This window comes from Hordeum vulgare, chromosome 1H, assembly GCF_904849725.1.
Source record: "Hordeum vulgare subsp. vulgare chromosome 1H, MorexV3_pseudomolecules_assembly, whole genome shotgun sequence".
Taxonomy (NCBI): Eukaryota; Viridiplantae; Streptophyta; class Magnoliopsida; order Poales; family Poaceae; genus Hordeum; species Hordeum vulgare.
Genome location: NC_058518.1, coordinates 109802394 through 109816400, shown reverse-complemented (window position 1 = coordinate 109816400; position 14007 = coordinate 109802394). Strand labels below are relative to the sequence as shown.

The window sequence follows — 14007 nt, the reverse complement described above, 5'->3', positions numbered from 1 at the left end:
TCACAGCACGAGCCCAGCGGTACTACCGCTGGCTGCAGCGGTACTACCGCTGCCACTCCAGCGGTACTACCACTGGCTGCAGAGGTACTACCGCTAGCACTCCAACGATACTATCGCTGGCTGCAGCGGTACTACCGCTGAGCCCATGGTAGCGCAAAGACACTAGCGGACCAACCACCGCCAAGAAAGTCTTCGCGAAAAGTCCGACGAAGTACAACCACAAGGATGACGGTACTAAAGTCCTGGAGCGGTACTACCGTTGACCAGGGGCGGTACTACCGCTAGCTCAGCGGTACTACCGCCAGCTCTAGCGGTACTACCGCGAGCTCATCGGTACTACCGCCAGCTCTAGCAGTACTACTGCTAGGGCCAGCGGTACTACCGCTAGGAGACCTTTTTGCAAGATGAGAGAAACCAGAGATGGGAACAGCTCCAAAGTTGTAGGGAAAGGGGATGGAGATAAAGTGTGTGCGTGCAAGATTGATTCCACCCAAACCTTTCCACTACGGATCCCCTCTTAATAGTACGGCGTTCCTACGACTCAAAAACCACCAAAGAGAATCGTAGAGGACACCGTGCTTCTGTTCCACGGAGGGTGTCGAATCGTCTTGTGCCTTTGCTATGTATTATCTGAAAGCTTAATGCACATGATTAGTCCTTTAAGGTACTGTCATCAATCACCAAAATTACTTAGGCATAAATATGCCATAACAATGATGGTGTAATCACGAGGTAGAAGATTCTTGCATGCGCATGAGGCTGTGTAAGCCGCCGCAAGGGAGAGCTATGATGATGCGCTTCTCCTTAGATTTTCCCAACATAGTTTGTGGTATGAAATTTACACAAAAATATGCTAAAATCTACCCTGTCTGGTCACCATATCAGTCACACAAGCATATCTACAAGGCACCTAACTCGACTAATATGCAATGGCATGGGACCAAGCCTTTGTTAGATACTCCCTCTGTAAACTAATATAAAAGTGTTTAGATAACTAAAATAGTGATCTAAACGTTCTTATATTAGTTTACGGAGGGAGTAGAAATTATGCTACTCAATCTAACGAAAGGAACTACATTTGTATCATTTATGTCTAAATCGCTAGGTCTCACTAACATATTTATCTTAACATGCAATCGGCCACCTCAGAATGCAACATGCATGGAAAAAAAAGTCCACTCATGCACACATGCATAGGAAAAGGGTCCACCTTAACATGTAAGCATGCATAATAATTTTCATTATATTATGATAATAATATCTTACAACCATACCATAATAAAAACACAACATATCATATGTATTCTCACTTTTTGTTCTCATGTTAGTATTCCAAATATTAATGTTTCATGAAGTAAAAATTGTTGTGGATAGGGATCCTGTAAGAACATCTTTGAGTATCCCAGCAAACAATGTACATGGTATCATCTAGTTACACTAAATAGTTGGTCCAATTTTGAGTTTCCTATAATTATCCATGTTAGATATATATTGTGTACTAAAGTAGTTTACAAAAGCAAATTCAAGTTAGAAGTGTAGTATGGTGAAATAATAGCTCAAAAGAAAATTGTTGACACAACGGTGTTTTTATTGGTATGAAACAAAAAATATCGCAATCATTCAAATAAAGAGTAAATACTGATTCGATGTAACCTAGTACCCCTCCCTCCCCCCCCCCTTCTTGCTAGTTTAGCATAGTCTATCTGAGTGTTGGGCCACGTACTAATCACCCCCTCATTCATGAATTGGTTAATTTCCATTGAAATCAAATCGAGAACCAAAATTATATACTAGGAATTAATGCTTATTCCGAGGCTTTGTAGAACACAAGGTGCTTTGTAAAATAAACCAAGTTTTTTAAGTATCAATTCTTATCTCTATAGGAGGAGTGTCTAATTAAGCGTCCACCTTTTATTAATAAGCACTGATGCTTAGAAAAAGTTAATTTATTTCTCTTGGCACCTCCTCTAAGCAAATTGCATTGTTCAAGACCTAAAGCGAGCAAGCCAATAAACAATGGGTGAAAGTTTTTTGGGGTCCTACAAACTTGAAATTCAAAATTTTGTGATGAGCCCAATAAACCGGAAAGGAAAGTCAATTTTTTGTTTATAAGGCATATACACATTTCTAGATCATCGAATTGGCTAAAAGAATAGAGTAATACGCTAAAAATTAAGACATTAGTGATCTTCTTCTTTTTCCGTTTGGGTTTGATGTGGTGTTCGCCCCAGCAGTTATCTTGTGATCGATGATCGGTGCTTTATAATATAAAATGAGGGGAAACCCTATTTCGTGATGAATTCAATGACAAGTACAATATAATAGCTGGTCAGATTGATGATCTAGGAATACGTGTACACCTTAGAGTAGAAGGTTTAAGATGTATAAGGACATCTTAAATGTATTGTTACCATTCGGATTCTAAGTAACCTAGAAAATTATCAATAACTTGGGACCATAAATCCTCGACCACAACCAAAAGTTGTAACTAAAATTATTTCCTCCTTCGAAGACCTTTACATAAGAAAAAAAAATGTCTTTTCTCTTTCCAAGGAGAGCGGCCCTTGTTTGTGTTTGACAACAAATCTTCACGCATGGACTTCAACGGACCCCCTTTGTTCATGACCTCATAATCATGGGGGGGGGGGATCCCTCGCTCAATTATGTTCTTCTATAGGTGTCACCTTCGTTTGTAGTTTTTCATACATTCATCTTCGGCTTCAGTAGTCATGACGACACAACCGAATATAGGTGTCTCAAAATCCTTCACGATCATGGCAGACTCTACCATCGTTTACGGGTCCACGATGATGTTGCTCCAGGAGGGTTGGTGTGGCGATGATGATGACCTAGAGCTTTTTTCTTTGTCTCAATTGTCGAGGTAACGTGTATTCCAGTGTTGTTGTGGAGCTTCAAAGAAGATATATACTAGGATTAGTCTGGTGCTTGACACATCTGTTGACAACGCTAGCTTACAAAGATGCATTGCCTGCTCTCGTGAAGGGTTTGGAGGTGAAAGGATGGTGGATCTAGTGGTATTCCTTGACGACATTGTGCGGAGATGGTTGATCTATGCAGGGGGGCGTCCCCGACAAAGCTTTGACGCGACGATGCACCGACGGTTCTTCGGTTGGAGGAGCTCATCTCTTCTTCCTTCAGCGGCGACAAAGGACGGCAACAACCGCCCCCTCTCAGGGACCGTGAGATGTGTCTCTTGTCTATGTCGGGACATGTGTCCTCTTTCGTCGCTTCGAGTGTGTTATAAAACACGCGTGGCGCGTGGTGTACTTGGATGCTCGATTGCATTAACACGTGGCAATCTTCGAAAAAAAAGAGAAAAAAAACTTTGCAACAACCATCACTACAAAAGGGCAGATTTGGCAAACTAAGACAAGAGGAAGGTGGTCCCTGTTTGAAGTTTTTTGGCAAATTCAGCAGGTATTCAGCGCAGAGTCAATAGCTCCCACACGGCAAACGACGTGGCCAACCATATCTAATTGCCGCTTCCTTTAATCGCCAATCTCACCGACGAGGCGGCCATCCATATAAAAATACCTCGTCTCCCTCCCTGCCCGCCCCTGATTCGCAAGGCCAAAGCTAGAGGGGGAGGAGCGCCACCGCGAATCCCATCCCCATCCCCGCACCGCCGCCGATCCCGCCCGCCCGCCCCTCCGCAGATCCCCCCGGCATTGCCCGCTCTCCGGCCGGATTCGCCCAGATCCACCGACGCGGCGCGCGGTATGTTTATGCCCCCCTCCCGTCCGTTTCTTGGCAGAGCGCTCGCTGCTTCGATTGGCTGATCGAAATGGCGTCTCTCTCTTGCCCGCAGGTGCTCCCGGCGGCGTGGCCCGGGCCGTCTGATCGGGAAGGCTTGATCTTTTTGTTGTTGTTGGCGCTGAGGGTGGTGGCAGCGGAGATGGGCGTCGGAGGGGAGAAGTTCCAGCTGGGGACGGTGGGGGCGCTCGGCCTCTCCGTGGTGTCCTCTGTATCCATTGTCATCTGCAACAAGGCCCTCATGAGCTCCCTCGGCTTCACCTTTGGTGTGAGATCTAACTGTTTCTTGCTTCCCAGCTCCTTGATTCGTTACGTACGTGTTCGTGCTTGGTGCTCCGTGACTTTGCTGGATCTATCTATCCATGTTCATGGGTGCTCCGCTCTTCGGTTGTGCACGTGCACGGTTCAGATTATTAACACCAGATGATGCTCAGCTTATGTGGTAGCTTTGGCCAAGGAGTGCCAATTGAATTTGGTGTGTTTGATAGCTATTTATTGTGATTCGTGGCAGCATACTGTAGAAATCAGGAGACCATGAGTGTAAAATGATAGAGCGACTGCCCTGTTGGAGTTAGCGTACTTACTGCGAAAGCTTTGATTATTTTTCGTAATGAACGAGGTTGTGTAGCTACGGTTCAAAAAAAAAAGGCTGTGTAGCATGTCCTGGTTGCTTGCTTCTTCAGTAGCTTTACAGATGGGAGTAGTATCATTGTTTGTTTGTGCTGCCTGGAGTGTATGTACATGTGATGTTCAAAAGCTTGTTAGCTTTGACTTGGTACATTTTTATTTCTTATTTCTGAATGTTGCTTATTTCCTTGTGAATAGGGAGAGCTTTTGCTGAAGAGTAAATGAGAACATGAGATGCCAGTGAGTTTATTAATACTGATATCCTATGACATGGATTTGTGTTTTGCAGCTACCACCTTGACAAGCTGGCATCTCCTGGTCACTTTCTGCTCCCTTCATGTGGCACTATGGATGAAGTTTTTCGAGCATAAGGCTTTTGATTCAAGAACTGTCATGGGATTCGGAGTGCTCAATGGCATCTCCATTGGGCTCCTCAATCTGAGTCTTGGTTTCAATTCTGTTGGCTTTTACCAGGTACTACGAATTATGCGATCTTTTTACATTGATTCTCGTATCATAGTCAGGATTCATAGTTAATTCACTCCAGTTCTGCACTTAGTACATTTGGTAGTACAATGGTAAATTGTAAACATGTAAAGCACTTACTTTCGCTAGGCGGTACAACAATAGTTACTTTGCAAGTTAAGGCTGCAGGTTAATTATATATTCTCATCATTGTGCAGTACTATCTACCTTGTTTGTGTAAGAAACTTTCGTTAGAACTTACTTTGTAGTTACTTTGCGGGTTAAGGCTGCAGGTTAATTATATATTCTCATTATTTGCAGCACTATCTACCTTGTTTGCGCAAGAAACTTTCGTTAGAGTTGCAACATTTTGTACAAGCATTAATTGCTATTAAATGTCACCCTTCCGTCTGCACTAATCAATCCACCTAACTGATGCTGAATTGTCCTTTCTTGTCTAGATGACAAAGCTGGCCATCATCCCCTGCACTGTTATTTTGGAGACTCTTTTCTTCAGGAAGAAGTTCAGGTTTGTGTTGTTTTTTCACATTCTGTGCATTACTTCTGTACCATCTTCACCTAAACATTTTCTGACTTGACTACAGCCGGACTATCCAGATCTCTCTTTCCGTGCTTCTTTTGGGTGTCGGTGTTGCAACTGTGACTGATTTGCAACTCAATGCTGTGGGATCCATACTGTCCCTGCTGGCAATTATCACGACTTGCATCGCTCAAATCGTATCCTTTGATGACAGCTTTTGTTAGCATTTTCTTCCACATTGAAATTTCTTGGCATCTTTTTTGGTCAGAAAGTGGAATTTGCATCTGGTTCCAAAATGAAGAATTTGAACCCATGCCTGATCAGATTCTTAGTATAATCCGCAAGTCACACACTTGATGTGATGACTGTTCATTACCACTCTGTTACATTCATGTATTACTACCGTTTTTGTCGTGTGGTTCTGTAGTCCTTAACCAGCTACCAGATGACAAACACTATTCAGAAGAAATTCAAGGTTTCTTCAACCCAGTTGCTATACCAGTCTTGCCCTTATCAGTCATTGACGCTTTTCCTTATCGGCCCGTTCCTTGATGGATTCCTGACTAACCAAAACGTCTTCGCTTTCAATTACACATCCAATGTTGTGGTAAGTCATGAAGCAGCTTTGGCAGACTTTTTTTGACCTTGTTTATGATTCTGATTCTCCTCTTGTTCCATGTGCAGTTTTTCATCGTCTTGTCGTGTTTGATATCGGTCTCAGTAAACTTCAGCACCTTTCTTGTGATTGGAAAGACATCTCCTGTTACTTACCAAGTCCTGGGCCATCTTAAAACATGCTTAGTTTTGACCTTCGGTTATGTTTTACTTCATGATCCATTTAGCTGGAGAAACATACTTGGCATCCTAATCGCCGTAGTTGGGATGGTACTATATTCATACTTCTGCTCAATCGAGACCCAACCAAAAAATACAGAAGTCTCCTCACAGCAGGTGCCTTTCTTTTCAAATCCCATGCCTTGTTAATATTTCAGTATTTTATTTGCAATAATTCTGCAAGTACCATATAACTACTGTATTTTAATTCTTCCTGTGGTTCTTTAGCTTCATTAATTTTTGTTTTTGTTTATAACCTCCTATGTGTTGTCTACATTGCAGGCAAAAGAAGGTGACTCGGCACCTTTGATCTCTGATTCTTTGAGCAAAGTTGAAAATGGAGGTGATGACGACGAGCCTTTGAAGGTACCGATGTGGAGCTCAAAGTACTCGAAGGCGTGAAAAATTCGTCTCTTAGACGTCGGATGGCATTATACAGGATTCAGTTTAGTAGGCAGATAGTAGGGATGGAAGCTAACTTTCCAACCCAAGTAATGAAGCAATGGACATTTCAATTACAAAGTAATGGACATGTTACAAATTTTGTGTTTAATTAGCGTCACTATCTAAAAGCAGTAAAATGATCTGATTCTTTGGAGGGGTTTCCCTTCCAAAATTTCAGATCTACCATGAAACTAGACAACAGATATTGTACAATTGTATCTGGATATTGTCCACATCCTCTCACTGTAACTTCATGTTGGGACATTGGTCCGCAGATAGACTCCATTCTTTTTGTACCAACTGTGCAAGATTTTAAAGTATTTATAGGTTCAAGATTGTAACTGTAATTTCAGATTTACCTGGACCATAAAGAAATAATGCAAGTGATGTACATTTCAGTTTAAGGAGTTGAAAATAACCAGATTCATTACCTTGTAACAACCCAAACAGCTATAGTTAATGGAGGAAACATTCATATCAATCTTGTGACAATGTATCTATACAGTTCTCACAGTCCCTGTTTTTACCAACACATTCTGCAAAACTGTAATGAACCAGCAACTGCATATACTCCAGTTTGCTAAAAGTTCCGTTATAACAAGGAAAAACCTACAATGCATGCATACAAAATGGTTCACCGGTTCTTCAGATGCATGCTATTGTCCTCGCTCCCAAGAAATTGGTATCTTTGTCAGTGTTCCCATAAGCGAACATTTATCGATAATCCAACAGCCCCTCGTGGAAACATCACTCAACCTTTGCAACCCCTCCTTCAGGTAGACTGCTATCAGAAACCGCTTCTCGCACAAACCTGCAAAGCAGAATGGTGTCGTGATCACATTTCCATCCCATTTGAATGATGGGCGTGAAAGGCATTTTCTTATATGTGTCGACACATGAAAGGATATCAATGGGCACACACAAAACTAAACAACCTAGCTAACTAGGAGTATGACTAAAGCGGTGTCCAGATAAGTTAAGCAACAACAAAGCCTTTAGTCCCAAACAAGTTGGGGTAGGCTAGACATGAAACCCATAAGATCTTGCGACCAGCTCATAGTTCTGGCACATGGATAGCAAGCTTCCACGGCTGCGCTGAATATATCCAAACCATCTTGGACGATGTTGGACAAGCTTCTCATCAATCGGCGCTACCCCGAATCTATCTCGTATGTCATCATCATCATTCCGGACTTGGTTTTTCCTTGTGTGGTCACACGTCCATCTTAACATGCGCATCTCTGCCATTCCTAATTGCTGCACATGTCGCCTTTTAGTCGGCCAACACTCAACGACATACAATATTGCGGGTCGAACCGCCGTCCTATAGAACTTGTCTTTTAGCTTTTGTGGCACTCTCTTATCACAGAGAATGCCAAAAGCTTGGCACCACTTCATCCATCCGGCTTTAATTCGATGGTTCACATCTTCATGGATATCCCCATCCTTATGCAACATTGACCCCAAATATCGAAAGGTGTCCTTCTGAGGCACCACCTGCCCATCCAAGCTAACCTCCTCCTCCTCGTGCCTAGTAGTACTGAAACCACACTTCATGTACTCGATTTTAGTTCTAACACCACATCGCCATAGCTCTAACTTTCTGTTGACCCCCTTCCGACTATCATCATCGACTAACACCACATCGCCCGCAAATAGCATACATCATGGGATATCTCTTTGTATATTCCTTGTGACCGCATCATCACCAAGGCAAAAAGATAAGGGCTCAAAGCTGACCCCTGATGCAGTCCTATCTTAATCGGAAGTCATCAGTGTCACCATCACTTATTCGAACACTTGTCACAACATTATCATACATGTCCTTGATGAGGGTAATCTACTTTGCTGGGACTTTGTGTTTCTCAAGGCCCACCACATAACAAGTATGTCGTACCAAGAAAATGGCTTCCATGGTCGACCTCTCAGACATGAAACCAAACTGGTTTCTGGCCACACTTGTCATTCTTCTTAAGCGGTGCTCAATGACCCTCCCATAGCTTCACTATATGGCTCAGTGGCTTAATTCCACGGTAATTAGTACAACTCTGAACATCCCCCTTGTTCTTGAAAATTGATACTAATATACTTTGCCTCCATTCTTCTGGCATCTTGTTTGCTCGAAATATGAGGTTGAAAAGCTTGGTTAGCCATACTATCGCTATGTCCCCGAGGCCTCTCCATACCTCAATGGGGATACAATCAAGGCCCATCGCCTTGCCTCCTTTCATCCTTTTTAAAGCCTACTTGACCTCCGACTCCTGGATTCGCCGCACAAAACGCCTCCTCGTATCATCGAAGGACTCGTCCAGTTCGATGATAGAGCTCTCATTCTCCCCATTGAACAACTTGTCAAAGTACTCCTACCATCTATGCTTAATCTCCTCGTTCTTCACCAGGAGCTGATCTGCTCCATCCTTGATGCATTTGATTTGGTCAACATCCCTCATCTTCCTCTCTCGGATCTTGGTCATCTTTAGATGTCCCTTTCTCCTCCCCTCGTGTTTAACCGCTGGTAGAGGTCCTCGTACGCCCAACCCCTTGCTTCATTCACAGCTCGCTTAGCAGCCCTCTTTGTCATATTGTATTTCTCTATGTTATCCGCGCTCTTATCCGGGTATAGGCATCTGAAACAATCTTTCTTCTCCTTAATTGCCTTCTGGACATCATCATTTCACCACAAGTATCTTTAGCTTCGCCTCTACTTCCCCTGGATAGTCCAAGCTCCTCTAAGGCCACCTTACGAATGCAAGTCGCCATCTTCATCCACATGTTGTCTGCATCACCTCCTTCCTCCCAAGGGTCCTCCTTAATGACCCTCTCCTTGAACGCCTAGGCTACCTCTCCCTTGAGCTTCCACCACTTCGTTCTAGCGACTTTGGCACACTTGTCCCGCTGGACACGAATCCGAAGCAGAAGTCAACAACCACAAGCTTATGTTGAGGGACAACACTCTCTCCAGGTATCACCTTACAATCTAGGCATGCACGCCTAACTTCTCTTCTCGAGAGGATGAAATCAATCTGGCTAGAGTACTAACCACTACGAAAAGTCACTAGATGTGATTCTCTCTTCTTAAAGAGGATGTTAGCTACGACCATGTCGTAGGCTAGCGCAAAGCTTAAGAGATCTTCTTGATTCCTGATGCCATAGCCAAAGCCCTCATGCACCCCTTCAAAACCTGTGTTAGATGTGCCCACATGGCCATTGAGATCTCCTCCTATGAAGAGCCTCTCGCCAGTCGATACACTCCTAACCATGTCCTCCAGGCCTTCCCAGAACTCCCTTTTGGTGTTCTCATGATGGCCTACTTGCATGGCATATGCGCTGATAACGTTGCGAACTAAGTCCCCAACTACCAGCTTGACCAGAATAATCCGGTCCCCACGGCTCCTGACGTCTACCACTTCATACTTGAGACTCTTGTTGATCAAGATGCCTACTCCATTTCTGTTTGTAGCAGTCGCCAGATACACTCCTAACCATGTCCTCCAGGCCTTCCCAGAACTCCCTTTTGGTGTTCTCATGATGGCCTACTTGCAGCGCATACGCGTTGATAACGTTGAGAACTAAGTCCCCAACTACCATCTTGACCAGAATAATCCGGTCGCCACGGCTCCTGACGTCTACCACTTCATACTTGAGGCTCTTGTTGATGCCTACTCCATTTATGTTTGCAGCAGTCCCAATGTACCACTGTCGGTACACTTCACCCCCTTCGTCTTCTGTTCTCATGATGGTCTACCACTTCATACTTGAGTCTCTTGTTGATGCCTACTCCATTTCTGTTTGCAGCAGTCCCAATGTACCACTGTCGGTACCCTTCACCTCCTTCGCCTTCTGTCCCCTCCATTTGGTCTCTTGGACGCAAAGGATATCAACACCTCTCCTCACCGTTGTATCAACTACCTCCCGAAGCTTACCTGTTAGAGACCCTACCCTACGTTCCAGCTACCTAAGCGAATCCTCCTAGGTTCGGCTAGCTTCCTTACCCTTCGCACTCATCGAGTCAAGTACAAAGGCCCTTGCTCATTTTCCACTACACCTGGGCGCCGATGTAGCGCACTGCTAAGGATGCAACGAACTGATCCTTGCTCACTTGCCACCGTACCCAAATGACGTGCCACCGTATCCAAATCACCATAAGGCGCACCACCAAGGAGGTGACGACCCGACCCTTGCCCATTTGACACCACACCCGGGTTACGATGTGGCACGTCGCTACGTCGCTGAGAGAGTTACGCCCCAACGAAAATATTTTGGGTTTCATCTCCATAAGAGTTAAGCATGCTGTATTGCAAGGACAGTATAATGCCATTGTTTCAATCTCTTATATTAGTTACTTCCATTTCACCAAGAACATGGCAACATTATCAGCCTATATCCTGAAACTAAAAGAAAATGTGAATAATCATACCTTGTTAACTTTTCTTGAGATGACTGTAATACATAGATTGCAAGGATGAAGGAAAGAACAAGGCCTGCATACCATAGTTAACAAGAAATTAGAGTACAAATGTGAAAGGGATTATTATGCGGAAAGTATCACATTCATACTATGAGCATAAATGGTATCCCAATTCACAAATGATACGTTCAGTTTATGGCACATGGCAGCTGATAATATGGAAGATGGCACGACAAAACAGTTTTTTTTTACTTTGTGGGGGGGGGGGGGGGGGGGGGGTTAGCTCACCAGATCCAAATAACACATAGAATCCTGCAGTAACATCTATCTCTGACTGTTCCTCCCTACACAAGAATTATTTTGTCGTAATGTCACGCTTCAAAGCTTGAATTTTAACAATGCAAACAAGCCCGGATAAGTTTTTACCATGTATAACTAACAAGTACATATTTTGGCCAATTCTGTTGATCCCAGAAATTCTTCTTTATGTCAGGATGAAGTTCCACAACTGCCCAATGAAACACAGATGGGTTAGCAACTAGGCTACCCAATTTAGAAACTTATAGGAAAAAACACACGTAGCAGTTATACGTTTTAATACATGGTAAAAAAAAAGAGGAGAACTTACACTTAATGTTAGTTCATCTATCCTAGATAAATAGTCTATAGTCTATAGCAAATGTCCCTTCTAACAAGGCGTAATGTTATTGCGGCAGGGCAATTATACCCGCACATGGATTTAGAGGAAGTCATGAGTATCTTGTTGATGCTCATATAAATGCTGCTTCAATAGCACACCACTGTTTTACTACATGGTAAAAGAAGTTGACTACTTGACTAAAGAAAAACAAATACTTGTAGTTTCTCTTGAACCCTTAGCAACACTTAGGATAAGGCACTACATTCTGACTGGACAACATGCTCATAATGAATCACAAGAAAGAACAAACAGATACAACAACAACAAAGCCTTTCAGTCCCGGACAAGATAAATAAAGAACAGATTAATCATGTCAAAGAATTCATGCTATTACAAGAAGCGCTTAGTTTTTTGGAAACAGAAACTCTGAGAAACACATGTATACATAATACATGGTCTTCCTTTTAGCATTAAAAACTTGGTCAAACAATCCAACTTGAATGTAAATGCATGGTACTTTCTTACATGACAATAAATACTGTACATCACTACAGATGCTGGGGATATAAACTTCTAAAATACTCCCTCCGTCCCAAAATTCTTGTCTTAGATTTGTCTAGATATGAATGTATCTAGTCACGTTTTAGTATTTAGATACATCCATTTCTAGATAAACTTAAGACAAGAATTTTGGGATGGAGGGAGTACAAAGAAAAGGATACATTGTGAGGAGAGGCGATAGCATTACATACAATGGTGAGGCATGTCCACTACTTTAGCCGTAACACCAAGCAAATCGTTTCCAGTGTATTTCTGTATAATCAAAGGTAGATAATTATAAGCAGAAAGAAAGTATTCCCCTGGAATTACATATATAACAGTTAACAAGGGACTCACTAAATGGAAATCAATCAGTGGAACTTCAGAGCTTTTGCGATTAATAACATAAAGCCAAGGAACATGGAATTTTTCGTGTCCAATCTGAAATGTTCTGCATAGGAAGGACCATGTAAGACAGACACATCTCTTCAAACAGACCATTCACAAAACACAGATATGGTACAACAATCATATTTACAAATTTTACCATGCAAGCCAGCAACCTTACCAATTTCCTGGACTTCATCAAATACTAAGACCAAGTTCAACATGTTTTAACCAAACAAGATAGCTTTTGCATACCACAAAACCTTCTGGACCACAGAATGTATGAACATAAATCAGGAGTCGTAGTAGTGGCAGTATATCACCAATTCAGATTTGCAAACTTAGACCTTTCATGAAATGATCATGTTGAATTTAATGTAACACCAATTTGCATTTGTGAAATCAGATGTCTCATGGCATGGACGTACGAATTTTCCGCAGAAAACTGCATTGCGAATTACGGTAAACAACAGTCATCATTCATTCACAGTGCACCTATAACATTAGGCTAACCCTCCATCCACCCTGAAAAAATCCAGCATCTTGTAGTCTTGAAACCAATTAGCCAATTTGACTGATTCATACAAGAAATTTGCCTCAAACGTCCTAGGGAAGCAGTGTCAAAAATTCTTGAGGACAAGTTTAAGCTAGGAGATCTAAAACTTACATCTTATACGGATCCGCGCCGGTGAACCCTGTCGGCTTGGGGATCGGCATCAGCACCTGCACGAACGAGAGAACCAAATCACCGACACTACCCACACGCAAATCCCCAAAGATCGAACCCTGGAGCAGTTCCGAGAAACGCTCACCTCCCGGTTGACCGCGAAGACCGGGCAGTGGCGGCCGATGACGTCGAACCACACCGACCTCGACTGCAATAAGAACCGCACGGGTCAGACGAGATGGAACGGATGAACTCGCTCCGGAGCATCTAGCTCTGGGTAAGGGCATGGTTCGATCTGATTACGCCGTGGTACTGGCCGGAGCGGAGCATGGGGATGATGTTGCCGGGGCGGTAGGCGGACGAGAGGGGGAGGAGGAACGAGCTTATTAGCAGCAAGGGGAGGAGGAGTAGGAAGAGGCGGTGGTGGGTGGTGACGGGACTCCGGCGAGTGGCCATGGTGGTCGCCGGACTCGGCAGCGGGAGTGGAGACGGGGCACGTCAGATTTGCTGCCGCTTCCTGGACTTGGCTAGCCGATGCTGGCCCATTGCTTGGCCCAGTAATACAACGATATATCACCCCATTGCTTGGCTGAGTAAATATTAAATATTACTCCCTCCGGTCCTAAATATAAATGTTTTTCTAAAAATTTCATTAGTGGATTACATACGAAAAACAATGA

The 14007-nt window shown here is 43.3% G+C and overlaps 2 protein-coding genes across 2 annotated transcripts; one reads left to right on the top strand and one right to left on the bottom strand.

Annotated features, from left to right (window-relative positions):
* The first annotated feature begins 3583 nt into the window (after positions 1 to 3583).
* Positions 3584 to 6794, top strand: LOC123426495 (UDP-xylose transporter 3-like). Its single transcript, XM_045110339.1, has 8 exons — positions 3584 to 3738; positions 3830 to 4040; positions 4691 to 4875; positions 5328 to 5395; positions 5472 to 5604; positions 5853 to 6014; positions 6092 to 6358; positions 6524 to 6794. The coding sequence occupies exons 2-8, from the start codon at positions 3917 to 3919 to the stop codon at positions 6641 to 6643; spliced, it is 1059 nt and encodes a 352-aa protein (XP_044966274.1). The 5' UTR covers positions 3584 to 3738; positions 3830 to 3916; the 3' UTR covers positions 6644 to 6794.
* A 347-nt stretch (positions 6795 to 7141) lies between these two features.
* Positions 7142 to 13876, bottom strand: LOC123426506. The gene is made up of 9 exons (XM_045110349.1): positions 13631 to 13876; positions 13473 to 13535; positions 13328 to 13383; positions 12631 to 12724; positions 12486 to 12546; positions 11520 to 11601; positions 11382 to 11437; positions 11103 to 11166; positions 7142 to 7496 (listed from the first exon to the last, which is right to left on the bottom strand). Exons 1-9 carry the CDS (start codon positions 13781 to 13783, stop codon positions 7433 to 7435), a joined length of 693 nt encoding a protein of 230 aa, XP_044966284.1. The 5' UTR covers positions 13784 to 13876; the 3' UTR covers positions 7142 to 7432.
* Positions 13877 to 14007: the final 131 nt, after the last annotated feature.